Source organism: Neltuma alba, unplaced genomic scaffold (genome assembly GCF_004799145.2).
Source record: "Neltuma alba isolate B1F8T4 unplaced genomic scaffold, ASM479914v2 tig00013477_pilon, whole genome shotgun sequence".
In the NCBI taxonomy this organism is placed as follows: domain Eukaryota; kingdom Viridiplantae; phylum Streptophyta; class Magnoliopsida; order Fabales; family Fabaceae; genus Neltuma; species Neltuma alba.
Genome location: NW_021637710.1, coordinates 10087 through 27504, shown reverse-complemented (window position 1 = coordinate 27504; position 17418 = coordinate 10087). Strand labels below are relative to the sequence as shown.

Sequence of the window (17418 nt, the reverse complement as noted above, 5' to 3'; positions counted from 1 at the left end):
TATTTGATTCTAAACATAAGGCTCTGATCTATTTTATTTTTCAAATTTATAATTTTCTTCATGAACTCTATTATTTTGCATATTAAATGAGGATTTCTATGGATAGTTTTCAACTTAAACAATTAAAATTACATTTTAGAAAAGCAACATATTTTTTTACAAATAATTAATCTAAATAATTTTTTTATTTTTATAAATTAATTATTCACTTCTCATATTTGAGACCGGAGAGAATAATAGCTTTTTAAATACAATGAATCTGTGTATGGAACTTAGAACTAAAATTCTCCGAACAAGAAAGAGGATGACGCGTGCAAGTTTATTTTGTGGAACATGGGTCCCTCTGACCAAACTCCTGCTCAGTTTTTATTTGTGGCATGAGTCCCATGTATAATTATATTTTCTCTAATTTAAATATAGAAACTAGATGATTAATTTATAAAAATTAAAAAATTAATTAAGTCAATTATTTATGATAAATAAGTAGTGATTTTTTTAAAATATTTTCTTCAATTATTTATATTGAAAACTATCTTAATTAATGAAAACTCCCTTTAATAAATGTATTTAATAGAAGAATTTGGAAACATAATTATAAATTTGTAAGGCGGAAGAGAGTATATAATATTACCATCTCTTTTTAACAAGACCACTCACTAAATTGAAATTGCACTATTATAAACTAGGACTAATTAGGATTCCAATTAAAGATGGACAAAACATCCCGTCAAGTATTACTAATCCCTAAAATAAGAACTAATTAGGAATTAAATCTGATCTTAAATATAAGATATCAATCAATTTTGTCTTTTATACTTACTATTTTTTCAAACTATTGCTATTGATTGCACATCATGGCTTGAAGTTCAAAGCATTTTGTTTTTCACCTCTTAACATGCAAGTTCAAACATGGCAGTAAACATTAAGAAATAGTTTCGATGCAAGTGATTTAAGATGATATTTTAGAAAAATCAATACATATTTTTTACAAGCAATTAGTTTAACTAGTTTTATTAATTTATCAAAATTAGTTAAGTATTAACATCTCAGCTAGTATAATACTACATTCAATTCTAATTACAAGACCTCATTTATAGTCTACAAACGAGGTCTTATAATTAGGATTGAAGGTAGTATTATTGTCTTTTAATTGTTTGCATTTAGTTCTTTGTATATTTATGAATATATTTCCGTGTTATTATAACTGAGCAAAGAAATTGGTTCTAGATTTGGTCAAAGAGATGGGTAAGCAAATATAGCCGTACATATTGCTTCAATATAATTCATTTGGCAAATGGGCAATAATAAGTCTAGTTTGTTCAACTTCCATCATTCATTATTGAACCACTTTCTTTATTTCTTCTTATGTTCACATTTTATTTTGCTTTTTATTTGTGTGGCACCTAAACAGAACAGGACCACGTTAATCACTTCCCATTTCCCACTTGTGTCTATTTTTTATATATTGAAAGGCTAGGGTTTAAGCTCAAGAAATCATTGATTCATTGTCCTTTATATGAATTATAAAATATCACTTATGTCTCATTTATCAGTCATTAATTCTATCTCAAAAATAAGTTTTCAACTAAGTTCCTATTAAATATACACACATATGCATCAGCATTTAATGAGGGGTTTTAGGGGAAACAATTATTAGTAAATGTTTAGTATTACTTAAAATTGTTAAATGTTTTACAAAAAGAATTAAAAACATTTTTCTAGAAGACACTCTATCTGTAAGACTGGGGGAGTATATCTTTCAAATATAAACTCTTATCTCTATGTTGTCTTGTCATCTTAAAAATAAAGCAAAACATTATCTTCAAAGTTGACGTTTTAAAGAACTACTTCCTTGAAAGCCATGGCCATTGTGAATAAAATATTGTCACATGCCTTTTGTTTTTATGGGAAAAAAAAAGCTCTAATGAAGGGGGGAAATATTTTTTTTTTTTAAATACTGAAATTTGATACTATGAAGATCATAATTCCTTGTTGAAACCACACTAAATACTATTCCCGATCATTGATATAAGAGTTAAATTACTAACATTAGAAGATTAAAAAAATTGGTTAAATTGGTTAATTGTAACAAATATATGTTGATCTTCCTAAACTATCTTACATTTTTGTAATATATAAACTGCCCTCTTTAATTATGTGTATTGAAATTATTTTTAAGGGAAACTTTTACAATAAATAGGAATATTTCAAAGAAAACATTATAAATTTGAAAGATAAAATATGTTAGATCATATATTTAAAATCAAATTCAATTTCCAACTAACTTTTAGATTAAAAATAAGAGGTAATATAATTTTATACTACATCACCGTTCCATTCAATTAGACATTAATTTTATGCATTATTATGTGAAATCCGAAAATGAATTAATAAATTATTCATAATTAATATTTTATTTTTTTAACAACCATAATTAATATTTTAAAGTGATAATGATTGGTAGTCACAGGTACTCATATTAAAAGCAATTCTATTCGAGATATACTAAATATAAGTATATCTTTTAATCGAAATTTAAACTTTAGTGCATGATGTCGCGAGTGACTAGTTTTTTTCACTGAACCGGTTGGCGCTTAAAGGGATAACATTGATTGACTATTTTATTATTTTGTAGCAATACTGTTGTTGGTGGAAGTAAAGGTTAGCAAAATGCATGACGTGGGAATGGTGACAATGATTGTGAATTCACGGTTGACAAGAAAGTTTGGGTTACAATATATATACATAGATATATATATATATATATATATATATAAAGGACAAACCATAATAATGGCTGCTTTGTTTATTATATATAATTAATTAATTACATAAGAAGCATTATTAATCTCAGCTTTATTTTCCATTTCAAGTCATACATAAGGTTAAGATCAAAGCTATGAGACTTGTGATTAAATTTTAAAATTCATAAACAGGAAATTAAAAATGAAGAATAAATATATTGTTTCTCCACCAAACAGGAAATTAATTTTTTAAATTTCTCCAATGCTTCTTCATTTTTATCCTGAAAACGTATTAATAATCTGACTTGATGCATTGTATGAAATTAAATGTGAAGAACAAATATATTGTTCAGAGCTGGTATGTAGCTTGTAATTAATTTTTAAAATTCATAAACAGGAAATGTTTTTCTCGGCACTATCCTTAAAGGGTCCCACCTAATGTCACCTTGTCTCGCTCAGCTTAAATAATCAATATTCTAAGTAGCTCTAATCCAATCTCTTAATTAGTTCGAAAATTTGATGTGGTTGAACCAGGATTTGAACAAGCAAAAGTAACCTCATCATATGGGCTGATTCAATAGCATTTTCCGTAGTGTGCTAAATTTATGACAAATTTGTGGTAACATAAGATTGCAGCTTGCAAATATAAATTACTACCTCCGATCCTAATTATAAGAGCCAGTTGACTAATTTGAAAACATTAAAAAAGTAAGTTGAGTTAGTTATTTGTCCTAAATAGGTGTTGTCTTTCCTAAAATATCATTGCTAATCAAGTGTATTGACTAGAACTATCATTGTTAGAATACCTACTTTAGAAAAAATATATATATAAATATGAGAGAGAAAATAGATTAGGATCTTATATTTAAGACCAAAATAAAAATCAAACAGGATCTTATATTAAGGACCGGAGGTAGTACTTTACTAATTGAATATGAATATATATCTTCCAAATAATCCCAAGTCCAAGGCTTTTTGAATTAATATTATACAAGACGTTGAAATTTTGTGTTTTGCGGGTGAATGTTCACCTGCTTCCTGACAAATGCCTTAATTTAATACTTTTTTTTAAATTTTTTTAATGTGAATATTTTGCATATTTTAATTAGATAATATTATTTTAATCATAATCAGTCTAACCCCAATTTGTCCAATTTTCAGTACCGAGTTCCTTCCAAAAAGGTCCCTAGACTAGAATACTAGGTGTGATTGGGGGATGAAAGCATGAGAATAATTCTATTGACACAGTGCTCAGAAGAGTCACCCAAATGCTTCAAATGAGATACTTTTTAACAGATCGAAACATGATGATGCGGGGAGACCGTACTGTCAATGGAAATTCAGGACAACCAATAAAAAGGAAGGGGCGGCATTCAGCTAAAAGCTTCAGCATATTTTATTACCAGACAAACAACTCAAATTTATTAAGTACTTGATTTTATAACAATACCCAAGAAAACCAAACAAATCGTGAATCATACATGAAGGTACATCATTAGTTTATGTTTAGTTTAATTTATCCAACTTTATTGTAAATCAGACAATGATGGTTTTGGAATACAAACCAGAAGGGGAAAACCATCTCCTTTATAGAAAGCAATCACCACTAAAGAAACTGCAAGTAGAGAATCTTTCAGGATAAGCTGCCCGCCATAATAATACCACCGAATAAAGATATTGATTCCCCTGTCGGACATCCAAAAAGAGATGGCTCCAATCTTTAGAAAAACCTTGAGCACTGGTGAGACTCTCATCCATTTAATTAGGCTATGTGACCCCCATAAAATATACAAAGACGCCACTGCAAGGGAAAAGTATAGACTATTTACTTCAGGATTTGGAATCGAAAACGGCATCCCATTCACCCATGAGCTTCTAAGGGGGTGTTTAGCATTCTCAAAACCACGGTTTCAAAAGCACTTTCCAACAAAACGGGATAACCTCCTTCATATATTTACTTCGTAATCCGTAAAAACATTTTTGAAATCATGATTTGGTTTTTATCCAAACATCCCCTAAGAGGAGAATCAGAACACAACTTCACAGAAACTAAAAGATATAACAATGCCTATTTTCTTTTGCGGTGGGGATATTAATGGATGGGTTTTCACTTTGAACTAAGTAGCAAGCCGGAAATGCAGGGGGCGGGGCAAAAAGATGACGAGACCAGTGCGCTGGATCAAATTATGGAATAAATTACAATTTCTCGAATGTTGAGCATACATCTATAGTAATAGCCCATACCTGGATATGGAGGCAACATGTATTAACACTCGTAGTCCCTCTTCAGGGCTATTACTAAGAGGCGCTCAATTTTTACAAGTTTAGACATCATCCTCTCGTTTCCATTGCAGCAGCCACTGACCCCCTTCATTTGCACATTCATCAACGCTGCTTCAAGCCAAGTACTTGAACAGATTAAGATTATCTTTGTCTCTTTCCAAGTAGTCACGAGAGATCAAATCTTCAATCCTTTTCTTAATTGCCTTGACATCGGGCTGCATAATTACATTCCAAACACATCATTAGATAGGGAATAAGACAGGCAGGCAAGCAGGAAATAAACCAAGTGGTGGAATATAGACCATGAACATGCGCCCTAACTGCTCAACACACTCCATTACTAACTGTTGGTAACCCAAAGCTTTTCGACTCTTCATAATACGCACAATTGATGCATCAATAGCATATCTTCTGTCCTTGTCAACATCATCAATTACTTTTTTCTTCTCATCTACAGGAGGAAGAGGAATCTGCGAGACAAAATGCCACAATCCCAGTGTAGTCAGTCGAATAGAGATTTAGATGACTGAAGGAAGCGCATGAGTTTGAGAGGGATACAGAGACAGGTACACATAGAGAGATAGATAAATTTAACCACAATAGCTTTTAAAATACCAGTACCTTAATCCTCCTCATTTTGTCGGTGAATTTTGAATTAAATTCAAAAACATCAGTGGATGATATTGTTTTGGTGCTTGGCTCCTTGTTAAGAATCTTGTACTTGGCACATGATAAGGAGTGAAGCAGTCTAATAACATCATCATCGGTCAAGTTCAACTGAGTCAATATCTCTGAATAACTCAATTTATCTGACGAATTAAAGAGAAGCAATGCAGCAGCCTGTTGAAAAAACGAGAAAAAACATTGAATCAGCATAAAGAAACCTATACAGGAATCACCGGACGCCCAAATATGTCAAATGGAAGGGAACACATACAAGTCATACTTTTATAGGAAAGAAGCATGTGATAAGATTATAACCTGATAGGTTGTCACAACCAGCTCCACAGGTTTTGTATCAAATTTTCCAGTTATGTTGCAGGTGCCCAAGGAGTAAATCCACGTCAATTTTCTGTGCTTCGTTTTTGTTTGATAAAACTCCTTGAAAACTTCAACGCACTTGACCTATCAAAAATGGAGCAAGAGGAAGAGACATTAATGTGCAACCAAAATCGACCAAATGCTGGTTAATTAGTATTGAGCACTTGGCCAAAAGATTCAGATATACCATTTCCGCTGGAAGGTTGAGATCAAAAGATTTATAACTTGGCCAGAATCCAGTAGTCAGAACTGTGACTGTCAGGTCCATTCCTGGGTCTGCATTCGAATTTTCGTTGAGATACTCTTCAAAACTAGATTGGTTTTCCTTCGCCAGAGTCAAATCTGTAACCTGGTGGGAGCAACAATTGTTTAAATATTCTCTTTAAATATCCAAACATGGTACCTGAATGCCACATATCAAATCAATTCATGAGTTTTAAGGGAAACTTACCATTCCTTCCATCTTTGAAGTAAACTGTCCGCCACATTGTTGCTTCAATTTTGTCAAAATACTTCTCTCATGTTCATCATTGGCACTCTTGTCAAAGAGGAGCCTCCGAGCCAGCTTCTTCCTGCAGGCAATCAAGCAAGCCATTGTATGAGTATTACTCTTTCAAAGCATCTGATAGAAACACGAGATTGTTTTTGAGTAGCCTTGCGATACAGTCACAACAATGGCAATTGGTGATATGCTAAAAATTTGATTTTGGGTAAAAATGCACATTTCAAAATTTGCAGAAGACTATATTGACCATTAAGGTTAAACTCCTGGTATTAATATCATGATGAAACATAATGATTTCGCCAAGACCACAAAAGGATCATTTTGGTATCCCTATTATAGTTTTTTTTTTTTGGCCAACGATATCTCCCATTGCCAACCTAATTCAGCCCATTTAGGGCCCGTTACAATGTCATTATCTTTTCCTTCCAATGCCGTTTATTTGTTGAACGTTCTTTCCTGACTATTAAGGGATTTAATGTTCAACATCATTCTGTTCTTATTCTTCCCAGTTATTCAACCCTAATTCATGGGATTGAGCAGCAGATCTGTTGCCGCCTCTGCCATATCTGCAGCATCGGCAAGACACAAAGGAATATATAGTTTTGGGCTTCTTCATCCCTAATATCAATAGTGAGCAAGAGGGAAACCCTCCACTACCCTCCACTTTTTTGTCCCACAAAGTCCATGGCCCTTTTCTAATTGAAATGTCTTGTGAGATTAGATAATGAGTATAGGACTATCAGTCATAAGAATATAACAACAACATGATAATAATGCACATCCACATACTCCAATTTCTCTCCACTTTCTTTGTTTTATACCACTGTATTTCTATTATAGTTTTCCTAATATTGTAACTACGGGGGTGTTTGGATAGAAACCAAACCATGGTTTCAGAAGTGCTTTTACAGTTTAAGAAGTAAATATGTGGAGGAGTTTGCCTCGTTTTGCTGAAAAGTGCTTCTAAAACCATGGTTTAGAGGTTGCCAAACACCCCCTACATCCACCTCACCTTTTAAGGGGTCTTCAATAATAAACTTCTAGCTAGTTATGCGGCAGTGTATGAGAGTGCTAACACTTGCTACTTCTAGTTCTGTTTAAAATAAATGAAAAGAAAAAACTTAGTGGCAACCCTGAATTTGGTTCTTGGAAATGAATCTGTAAACACAGTTGCTAATGACTGATAAACCTATTAGGACAACTTGTCTGCTTTAATAGAGAAATGAACAGATAAAGTTATGGAAAGATAGAACCCCCCAGAGCAGCAATAATTAAACTTAATCATCAACGAAATTTTCCTTTCTCCTTTAATTTACCTATAGAATTCAGCAAACATGTCCTTGTCATTAATATAGGCGAGCAGCTTGACCACCTGCACACAGACCAGCCAAAAAAACAAACCCAAGTCAAGAATCTATTTTACAGATGCATGCAGTACATTTACAATAATGCAGACCTTTTCAAGAGTTTCTTCAATTGCTTCATCACTCAATTTTTCACTTCCTCCTTTCTTAAGAATATTGTCACAGAAGGTTGCAAGCAGTTCTGCGCTTGAGCTTCCAGCAACACCCTTGTTGCAGAAGACCTCAAAAGCCTCCTTATGCGCCTGAAAGATAAAAAATTTCAAGTTATTTAACAATATAATTATCCTACACGACAATTTCAAAGTCAGATCAAAACCTTATGGAAAAGTGTATGATTCTGAAAACAGCCATTCACATATGCCAGGTACTTGTCATGCAGCTCAATCACCTTCCGAACAAAAAACTGAAGAAAGAAACCAATTTCAGTTCCCTCACATGAAAAAATTACTGTGCCTTGGAACTAAGGAAGTTTCAGCTGTTACCTGTTCCTGCATGCCGACAACATCCCTTTTCTCTGCCTGTAGGAATATTAATTAGAAACATAAAGAAGAAAGGTTAGGAATAAAAATAAATTGCCTCAAAATGCCATCATTTTGCACAAAATTTTCAGAAAGAAGAGACAGTTTGAAGCTATCGGTCGCCTATGTGGCCGTTTGAAGCCTTTTTAGAACTTAATGATACAAGTATTTCGCTGGAACAAATTAACAGTACAGATCTAAGGCAAAAGCAATTGAAGTGCAGTTCGATTTAAACCAAATGAACTAATCATTTACACTGAAGTTAGAATTTTAGAACTGGTAATACTCTTACTTGTACCTCATATAACCTTTGATTAACATCATAAGCATGCTCGTGAAACATTTAGAAACAAAAACAAAAAAATTTCTTTTCCCCTGAACTTGTATATCGCTGCATGATAATTCTGACGTAGTACACATGATAGCGATTAGCTCAGAAAACACGGAAGGTAATGCATGCCCAAGTATAAGTTTTCATTTAATAATCTCCAAATATAGATGTATAAACTGTAGACCAGATATCAGACCTTTTTGTTACTAGCTGCATCTTCGGCCTGCTTCACCAACACCATTCCTTCAGTAGTAACATGCTACAACGTGGAAGGAAAGAGAACATCATATAAACAAACCAACATGATCAGACTCCTTATTGGCATACAAAACTGGGAGGAAATGCAGAAAGATAAGTTCAACAGTATCAACCTGCTTAAATATACCAGCAACAGGATCCAACCCGCGAGGTATTTTAGAACAGAGCCGGAACATCCGTGATAAGTCTTCAATCTAAGCATTTAAAGAAAGAGTTAAACATATAACAATTGTAGGCATCACAAGTTTATTTTTTTTTTTTTAAAAAAGGGTCTACCAAATACCTTGTCGTCTCTAAGTAATGCGTGACATCCAGAGTGCTCTTTTTCAAGGAGTTGGGTTGCATACACAGTTAATAGTTCATGTTGAACTTTCTAGAAGTGATTTTCCACAAGAAGAACAAAAACATCAAAATTGTTAAGAAACTTTGAACACGAGCCACAAAACTTAATCATAGTCTATAACAAACTTTGTTTTGGAGTTGCCTAGCAAGATATGACCTATTCAACATAGTAGTAGACCTGATAGTCAATAACAAACCTCAAGTAATCTCGGCTCGCTACTAGAATGCAAGTAATGAGCAACCCTATCTTTTTCACGCCTTAAGCACTCCTCAGCCTGTGAGCACCAGAGCAAATGATATCCAGTAATGTAAATGAAGTGAACAAGCTACAGTGAGAACAACAGAGAAAACAAACCTTGAGCATATAATCAGGACAAGAATCTTCAAGTATCCAGTTGGAAGCCTTTCGAGAATAATATGCAGAGGTGTCTTTGAGCATGTCAGCTTCAAAATCATTCTCATAGCAACCCATTTGTCCCATTCCAATTTCAACAAATATATCTAGCACATTTTTCAATAAAGCTCGATCAATTTGTTCTCCCTCCCGTTCTTGATCAATCTTTGGAAAAAATTTCGATTAATTCATATAAATTTGCAGTTAATGAAGATCTCACTAAAACAAAAAAACTTACAAGAGAGATAACAGCATCCCTCACTTTACCATTTAGTTCCTTGTACACCTGTACATAGAGAAGCACATAAAATTGATTTGCAAGAAAGCTACCTTCGGTACTAGCGTCCTAGCAGAAAGAATAACATAACCCCACAGAAGATTCAGTTGTTACATTACCAAATCCCGGAAGCAACTCAATCCAACTTCATTAAGAGGTGGAAGTGATCTCCGAGCAATAAAGTAGCGATCTAAATAGTGAAAGAAGCGAGAAAGCCACCTAACCATAATCTTATGGTTTGCCCACCTTCTCACGAGCTCTCTCAACATAAATTCATCATGCTTCTCTCTCAAAGAAGGTAATACCTAAATGATACAAAGATTGAATTTTATTAGAAGAAATGTTGGAAAGAAAATAGTAGCAACTGATAAATACAAAAAATAATATAATTTTAAAAAAATGCTAATGGCATTATAGTTAAACTGTAAAATAAACTAGACATGACCCCAAAAAAACCCATCACAAAATTTGAGATTTAGCTAACGATTTTAAAATACATAAAAGTATTGTGTGCTTCAGTCATATTACTTCTGTGCCTCATTATGACATAAATACTGCTTCTAATGATGTTTAAATTTGAGATTCATATGACTTCTGAGCCTCATTCTCACATATACATATATGGATCTGACAATATTAGGAAAAGGCAGTCATAGTGATATAAAACACAATATTTTGGGCGACATAGATGGCCCACAACGAGGATCATTTACTACTTTTCATATTAGATCTTTATGGGAAATAAGAAAATGTTCAGCTAGTAATTCTTTTATGTTGAAAGATGAGGCCTAAGCCCACTTAGGAGGGCCCAATTAGTCAGTTCTTTATTAATTATTTCATGTATTATTTAGATTAGAATGAATTAGATAGATTAGATAGGATATGTTTCTATCCTGATCTAAATTTCAATTTTAAGATATTAGGTTTTATCCTAAGGCTTTATCCTTTATTTTTACCATATCTATCAAGCAAATAAATCAATAAAGCTTTGAAGCTGAGCATCAATTACTCAACCAATTTCTTCTTTATTCTCCCTCTCTATTTTCTTCTTGGTACCATGAACTTAGTAAATTTATGTGGGCCATCTATGTCGCACAAAATATTGTGTTTTTCTTGCCTTCATTCGCACAAAATAGTGCGATCTCTGTCCTTTTTTTTCCCCCTTCAAGTCACATTATCACACGTGATCAATTCACTAAACTTGCGATATTCATCCTTGAATTTTAATGGCTAACACTCCTGTTCAATTTGGCAAATATGGCGCACTCCAAGCCAGCATTAATTCAAGTGCCAACCAGTCTTCATTCATGGCTGGCCCAATAGTATCCAACGACAAAATCAATCTCATTACACCTTACAAACTCGACGATGAGAACTATCTTCCAGGGTCTACTCGATGGCAGCTCATCCCAACCAGAAACCTCCACTTCAAGGTTTGCTGCTTAGTGCATAGAAAATAGTCGGGTAATGTCTTAGCTTATTAATTCAATTACACAGCAGTGGGTTAGCAACTTTCAATTTCATTCAGCACAGTTACAGCAAGTTCCACAGCCAACATGTGCCATCACAACATGCACAAAATTGGAAAAAAATAATGATATTCAAATTCCGATGATAGTAGGTACATACGATCAACCAACATTTATCAAATTTGAAAAAGAGTCAAAAGAAATGTTCAATCCTCTTATTTTTATTTCTCAAACCAAGAGGTCCGTGAATCAGGATCTTAATGCACATAGATACAAATGGTACATGTGTAGCCTTCTGCTCTACCTAACCATAAATATCAGCACTTCCTACCCCTTTCAAGCACATTTCAAGAAAGCTTGACGTTGCTGTTAGCCAAATAGTTATTTTTGTCTGTCATTGGCACAACCCAAGGCTAGCAACAGCTTGCTGACTGAGATCCATAATTTCTTATTGTATGCAGTCTCTCTTTGACAATCAGTTTTTTTTAATTCATAGACTGAAGATAAAGTAAATGTTTGGCATAGTGTTTTACATAACATTTGAGTCCAAACGCTTATCAGATTAGGAATTGAGATTGTGATTTGGATATGATTTTAGCCCTTCAAACATGCAAACATATATATATATATATATATATATATAATCTGTTTCATTAGTGTATTGTTGTAAACTGAGAATCAAATAAAAAATTTGAATATTTAACACCTGCTCAGCATTATTGAGTGTAACTGTGATGCACCCTGTGCCATTTAGGAGCTGATGTCGCTACAATACGCATGGGAAGCTCCATAGATAACTTTGATATAATCAATATCAGACCCCATTAGTTACTTGTTTTGCATCTTCTAGGATGCCTTTAAAGAACAACATAATATGCATTCTAAAACAGAAGTACGTCAATTAGCCAATTAAGTCGTGATTATGCAGCCTTTACCAAATTCATTGCTATGGAATAAACGATGTCACATTCGATGTCATGAGGCTAGGCACGTAAGAGGCAAAACTTAAGACTGTAACATACCCCCCACCCCCAAAAAAAAAGACAGTACATAACGTGCAAGTTTATCCAAAAGATATCCAGACAATAGAGTTACCGTTGATAGAATGTATTCTTCAAACGATTCCCTGTACTTGTCATACAGTTGCTGGGAATAATCATGAGGAGGCTTTTGAGTGCACATATTGTAGATAGTCCTGCAACACGATTTAAGGAAATGCAGTGCCTAACGAAAATATGCGATCAACTCAAGCCAAAGTGATCAAACAAAAAAAAATGAAAAATAAAAATAAATTATAGACTAAACATGTGAACAATGAAACTGCTTAGCGACGGATACGTATATAACATCATATAGTCCTCGGAACTAAACTGAGGCTCGGGCAACCCTTCAAGAATATTCTTCAGCTTTGTGATGCCATTCTGCATAAAATCCCATCCTTGTTCTAGGTCGATCGTCTTGCGCTCACACATCGACATGTTGGCAAGCTTAATCCCAGGTATTAAAAACTGCAATACACGAGCGAAATATTTACAAATTGAAGAAGTACATAAACTTTACCAAGAAAAGAATCAGAAAATAAAAACGAAACCATAGTAATCAGCATACAGGATAAATTTCACCCCCAAATACGCCCGCCCATGGAAGAACCACGGCCGAAAAATTCAATCTCAACCACACCACCGTTCAACCCCACTTCTTCTCATATAAACCATCAACAAACAAATAATGTGAACCCATCACTCACAACAGGACTGGGAAATTCAAGCAGCAGATAACAACACAGATCAGAAGAGCGAGATCATGGAGAAGCTACAATAACAGGCATACATACAGCAAGTAAATAACAACAAAACCCCTTTCCTTAACGAAGGAGAAAGCTCAATCGCAGATTTCTTCCCAAATGAAACCCTAGCTATGGTCGGTAACGGAGGAGATGACCCAGGAGGAGGAAAAGAGGCTCAAATTCAGCAGCAAGCTGAACGAAAATAAAGGATTCTGTTCTGCCTAGAACATTGTGTGCATTTATTTGGAGTTAATGCAGCTTATAACCAGATTCAGTGAAACCGATTCGAAGGCGGGTGAAAATTGTTTCCTCCCTTAACTTCCCAGTTCTTGCATTCATTTATCTCTTTATTTTACTTTGAATAAAATCTCATTTCTCACTCCCAAAAAAACATAAAATCTCATTTTTTTGTAAATTTTATTCCCCACAATTATTATCGATACTTGAATATGGTTCATGACATTTTTTTTTCTCCTTTCATAATCTCATTTAGTATAAATAAAATTAAAACATTTATTTGAAATAATTTAAAATAAATTCATCAACCCAAATTGTCGTGGCACTTATATTTTACTTAAATGGAGAAAAATTTTAATTTCATTAACTTTATATTACAAAAATTTAGTAGCGGGAAAATGACAAAAAAAAAACTAAATGTCAATAAAAAAATTTTGTTATTTATAAATTTAGTGTTGTTAACACTAAATAAAATGTTGTTACCCAACCTGATTTGGGATTTAGTAATTTCTAATTTTTTTATCATTTTTTTAATTTTATTCTTATTTAACGGACATGTTACTTTTTTAAGAAATACTAATAGTTTACAAATGATAAATTAAGATAAAATTATACATTGTATATTTGTGCAATATTTGCTACTCAAAAATTATTAGTATGCTGCAAAACTACAAGAAATAAGAATACTAGAGAGTAGAAGAGAAAACAAGAAATAGAGAAGACAATGATCTTTTTCTTATTCACTTTGTTTCATGGTAAAAATACCTTATGCATGCCCTCTCTTTATAAGCCTCCAAACATTAAGTCCTATACTAAGATTACAAAGCAATAAAGAATATCATAATGGCATTAATAATGAGAAACTTCTCCCAAGTCATTCATTAGGAAGGTTATGTGGTTTATGACATTTGAAGGTAAAGAATCCTATGAGAATTCTAAGGGTTAGGGGTTATGGGCATCCACTCATGCAATATTTATAATACTCCCCATTGGAAGTCCATAACGAGTATTATGCCTTATTAAAACCTTACTAGGAAATACCCATTGGTACAAAAACCTAGTGCAGAAAAAAGAGTATACAATATTTACTCCTCCTAATGATAATATCATTTTAAATCTTTAAGTCAACACATTCCAATACCATACATTAACTTCTCAAATGTTCTAGTCAGCAGTGTCTTGGTAAACAAATCAGCAAAGTTGTCACATGAGCGAATTTGTTGAAAATCTATATCACCACTTTTCAAAAGATCGTGAGTGAAAAAGAACTTTGGAGAAATATGCTTTATTCTATCTCCTTTAATATATCCTCCTTTTATTTGAGCTATACATACTATACTATCTTCATATAATACTGTTGGAATCTTCTATTCAAGGGAAAAACCACACATTTTTTGAATATATTGAGTCACTGACCTCAGCCAAACATATTTTCGATTTGCCTCATAAATTACATTTATTTCCACATGATTTGATGAGGTAACTGATAAAGTTTGTTTTATTGAACGTCATGAGATCGTTGTACGTCCACAAATAAATAAATATCCTGTTTGAGACTTGCTTTTATGTGGATCTGATAGAAATCTTGCATCTGCATAGCCAAGTAATTGTGATTCTGATTCATTAAAGTAAAATAATCCCATATCAATTGTCCCTCGGAGATATCAAAATATATGCTTAATTTCATTCCAATGCCTTCTTATTGGGGAAGAATTAAATCTTGCCAATAAACTAACAGTAAATGCAATATCAGGTCGTGTTGAATTAGCAAGATATATTAATGTACCTATGGCACTAAGATATGATACTTCAGGACCAAGAAGTTATTATGCTTATCAAGTGATCTTACAATCATAGGAGTAGATAATGGATAGGCCTGATCTATATAAAATCGCTTTAGTACCTTTTTAGTATAAGTCGATTGATGGAGGAAAATTCAATTTGCTAAGTGCTCAATTTGCAAGCCGAGGCAAAACTTTGTTCTTCCAAAATCTTTCATTTCAAATTCTTTTTTTAGACAATCAACTGCTTTTTGAAGCTCTTTGGGAGTTTTAATTATATTTAAATAATCCATATAGACAATAATTATAGCAAACTCTTATCCATTTCTTTTTATAAAAACATATGGGCAAATTGGATCATTTTTATAGCCTTCTCTCAACAAATATTCACTAATTCGGTTATACCACATTCTTCCATATTGTTTTAATCTGTATAAGGATTTATGCAAACGAATTGCATAATTTTCTCGAGAATTCTTACATGTTTCTGGCAATTTAAATCCTTTAGAGATTTTCATATAAATCTCAGTATTTAAAGAACCATACAAATATGCCGTAACAACATCCATTAGACGCATTTCAAGTTTTCTATAGACTGCCAAACTAATTATATATCTTAAAGTAATTATAGCCACTACAGGAGAATATGTATCTTCATAATCAATACCAGGTCTTTGTAAAAACCCTTGTACTGCAAGCCGTGTTTTATATCTAATAATCTCATTTTTCTTGTTTCATTTGCGCACAAAGACCCATCTGTACCCAACTGGTTTTACACCATTTGGTATGTGGACTATAGGTCCAAAAGCTTCACGTTTTGAAAGTAAATTTAACTCTGCTTGAATTGCATCTTTCCATTTTGGCCAATCATCTCTATGTCTACATTTTTCAACTGATGTAGGTTTAAGATCCTCATGTTGCTTAATTATTTCAACATCAACATTATATGAAAAAATGTTATCGATGACTGTATTCTCTCGGTTCCATCTTTTTTCCTGCGGCAACATAACTTATCGAGATCTCTTCATTATTTTCAGGTACCTGGGCCTCTTCTTAGGCCTTTTGATTAGTTATGTTTTGGTCCTCTCCTATAGGACTTGCCTCATCAATTTGACTATCATAACCATTATGAATATTTGCTCCTTTTTTCTTTCTAGGAGTTTTATCTTTGGAACTGAGTGGTCTGCCCACTTCAAGCATCATTTGGTTTCACTTGTGTTTTCTAATTGTCCTGCTAGGATATCAATTCTAATCAGAGCATTTTCAACTGAAATATCAGATTTAATAATTTTCTTAGGATGAGTAAGTGCATTTGTCAATTGATTTATAATGTTTTGCAAATGAATTATTCTTTGAACTTAAGTTCACATTGTTGTGTACGAGGATCTAGATGAAATAATGATAATGCTTTTTATGTGATTTCTTTATCCAGCTGCTTATTATCTCTCCCTAATATTGGAAAAATTGTCTCATCAAAATGATAATCATCAAAATGTGATGTAAACAAATCTCCTGTTAATAGTTCTGAATACTTAATTATAGAAGGAGATTCATAGCTAACATATATCCCTAACCTTCTTTGAGGTACCATCTTTGTGCGTTGTGGTGGAGTAATAGGGACAAATACCACACATCAAAAAATTTTAAGATGAGAAATATTTGCCTCTCGACCAAAAGTCAATTGTAACTAGAAGAATTCATGATAAATTGTTGGCCTTATACATACAATTACTGCTGCATGTAAAATTGTATGTCCCCAAACTGAAATGGGAAGTTTTAATCTCAAAAGTATTGGTCTAGCAATCAATTGGAGGCGTTTAATAAGTGATTCTATTAGGCCATTTTGAGTGTGGACATAAGCAATAGATTTTTCTACTGTTATTCTAGTTGCCATGCAATAATTATTAAAAACTTGAAATGAAAACTCACTAGCATTATCAAGACGACTTGTCTTAATTGTATGGTCTGGAAACTATACTTTTAGTCGAATTATTTGAGCAAGTAATCTAGCAAGTGCTAAATTACATGTTGATAACAAACATATATGGGAACATCTTGTAAATGCATCTATTAAAACCATAAAATATT

General features: G+C 33.0%; 1 protein-coding gene across 2 annotated transcripts; it reads right to left on the bottom strand.

The window, feature by feature from the left end:
- Window positions 1-4919: 4919 nt before the first annotated feature.
- On the bottom strand, window positions 4920-13534 carry LOC114737649 (cullin-1-like). Of its 2 annotated transcripts, none has more exons than XM_028925593.1 (20): window positions 13135-13534; window positions 12865-13034; window positions 12622-12721; window positions 10177-10362; window positions 10019-10066; window positions 9742-9945; window positions 9584-9661; window positions 9328-9417; window positions 9158-9238; window positions 8983-9045; window positions 8420-8455; window positions 8254-8340; window positions 8030-8179; window positions 7890-7945; window positions 6520-6640; window positions 6256-6417; window positions 6009-6152; window positions 5649-5867; window positions 5330-5497; window positions 4920-5242 (listed from the first exon to the last, which is right to left on the bottom strand). In XM_028925593.1, exons 2-20 carry the CDS (start codon window positions 13002-13004, stop codon window positions 5141-5143), a joined length of 2235 nt encoding a protein of 744 aa, XP_028781426.1. In that variant the 5' UTR covers window positions 13005-13034; window positions 13135-13534; the 3' UTR covers window positions 4920-5140. The 2 variants fall into 2 exon arrangements, with proteins under 2 accessions (XP_028781426.1, XP_028781427.1); XM_028925594.1 differs by having other exon boundaries at window positions 13361-13534.
- Between the last annotated feature and the right edge of the window lie 3884 nt (window positions 13535-17418).

What these genes read in the sequence shown, in the direction of transcription:
- LOC114737649 (XM_028925593.1), bottom strand. Translation starts at nt 13,004, where the DNA reads ATGTCGATGTGTGAGCGCAAGACGATCGACCTAGAACAAGGATGGGAT. An exon ending in AAGAATACATTCTATCAACG is followed by an intron (nt 10,363 to 12,621) that starts GTAACTCTATTG and finishes TGTATCATTTAG; the next exon opens with GTATTACCTTCTTTGAGAGA. An exon ending in GTCCTGATTATATGCTCAAG is followed by an intron (nt 9,662 to 9,741) that starts GTTTGTTTTCTC and finishes TGGTGCTCACAG; the next exon opens with GCTGAGGAGTGCTTAAGGCG.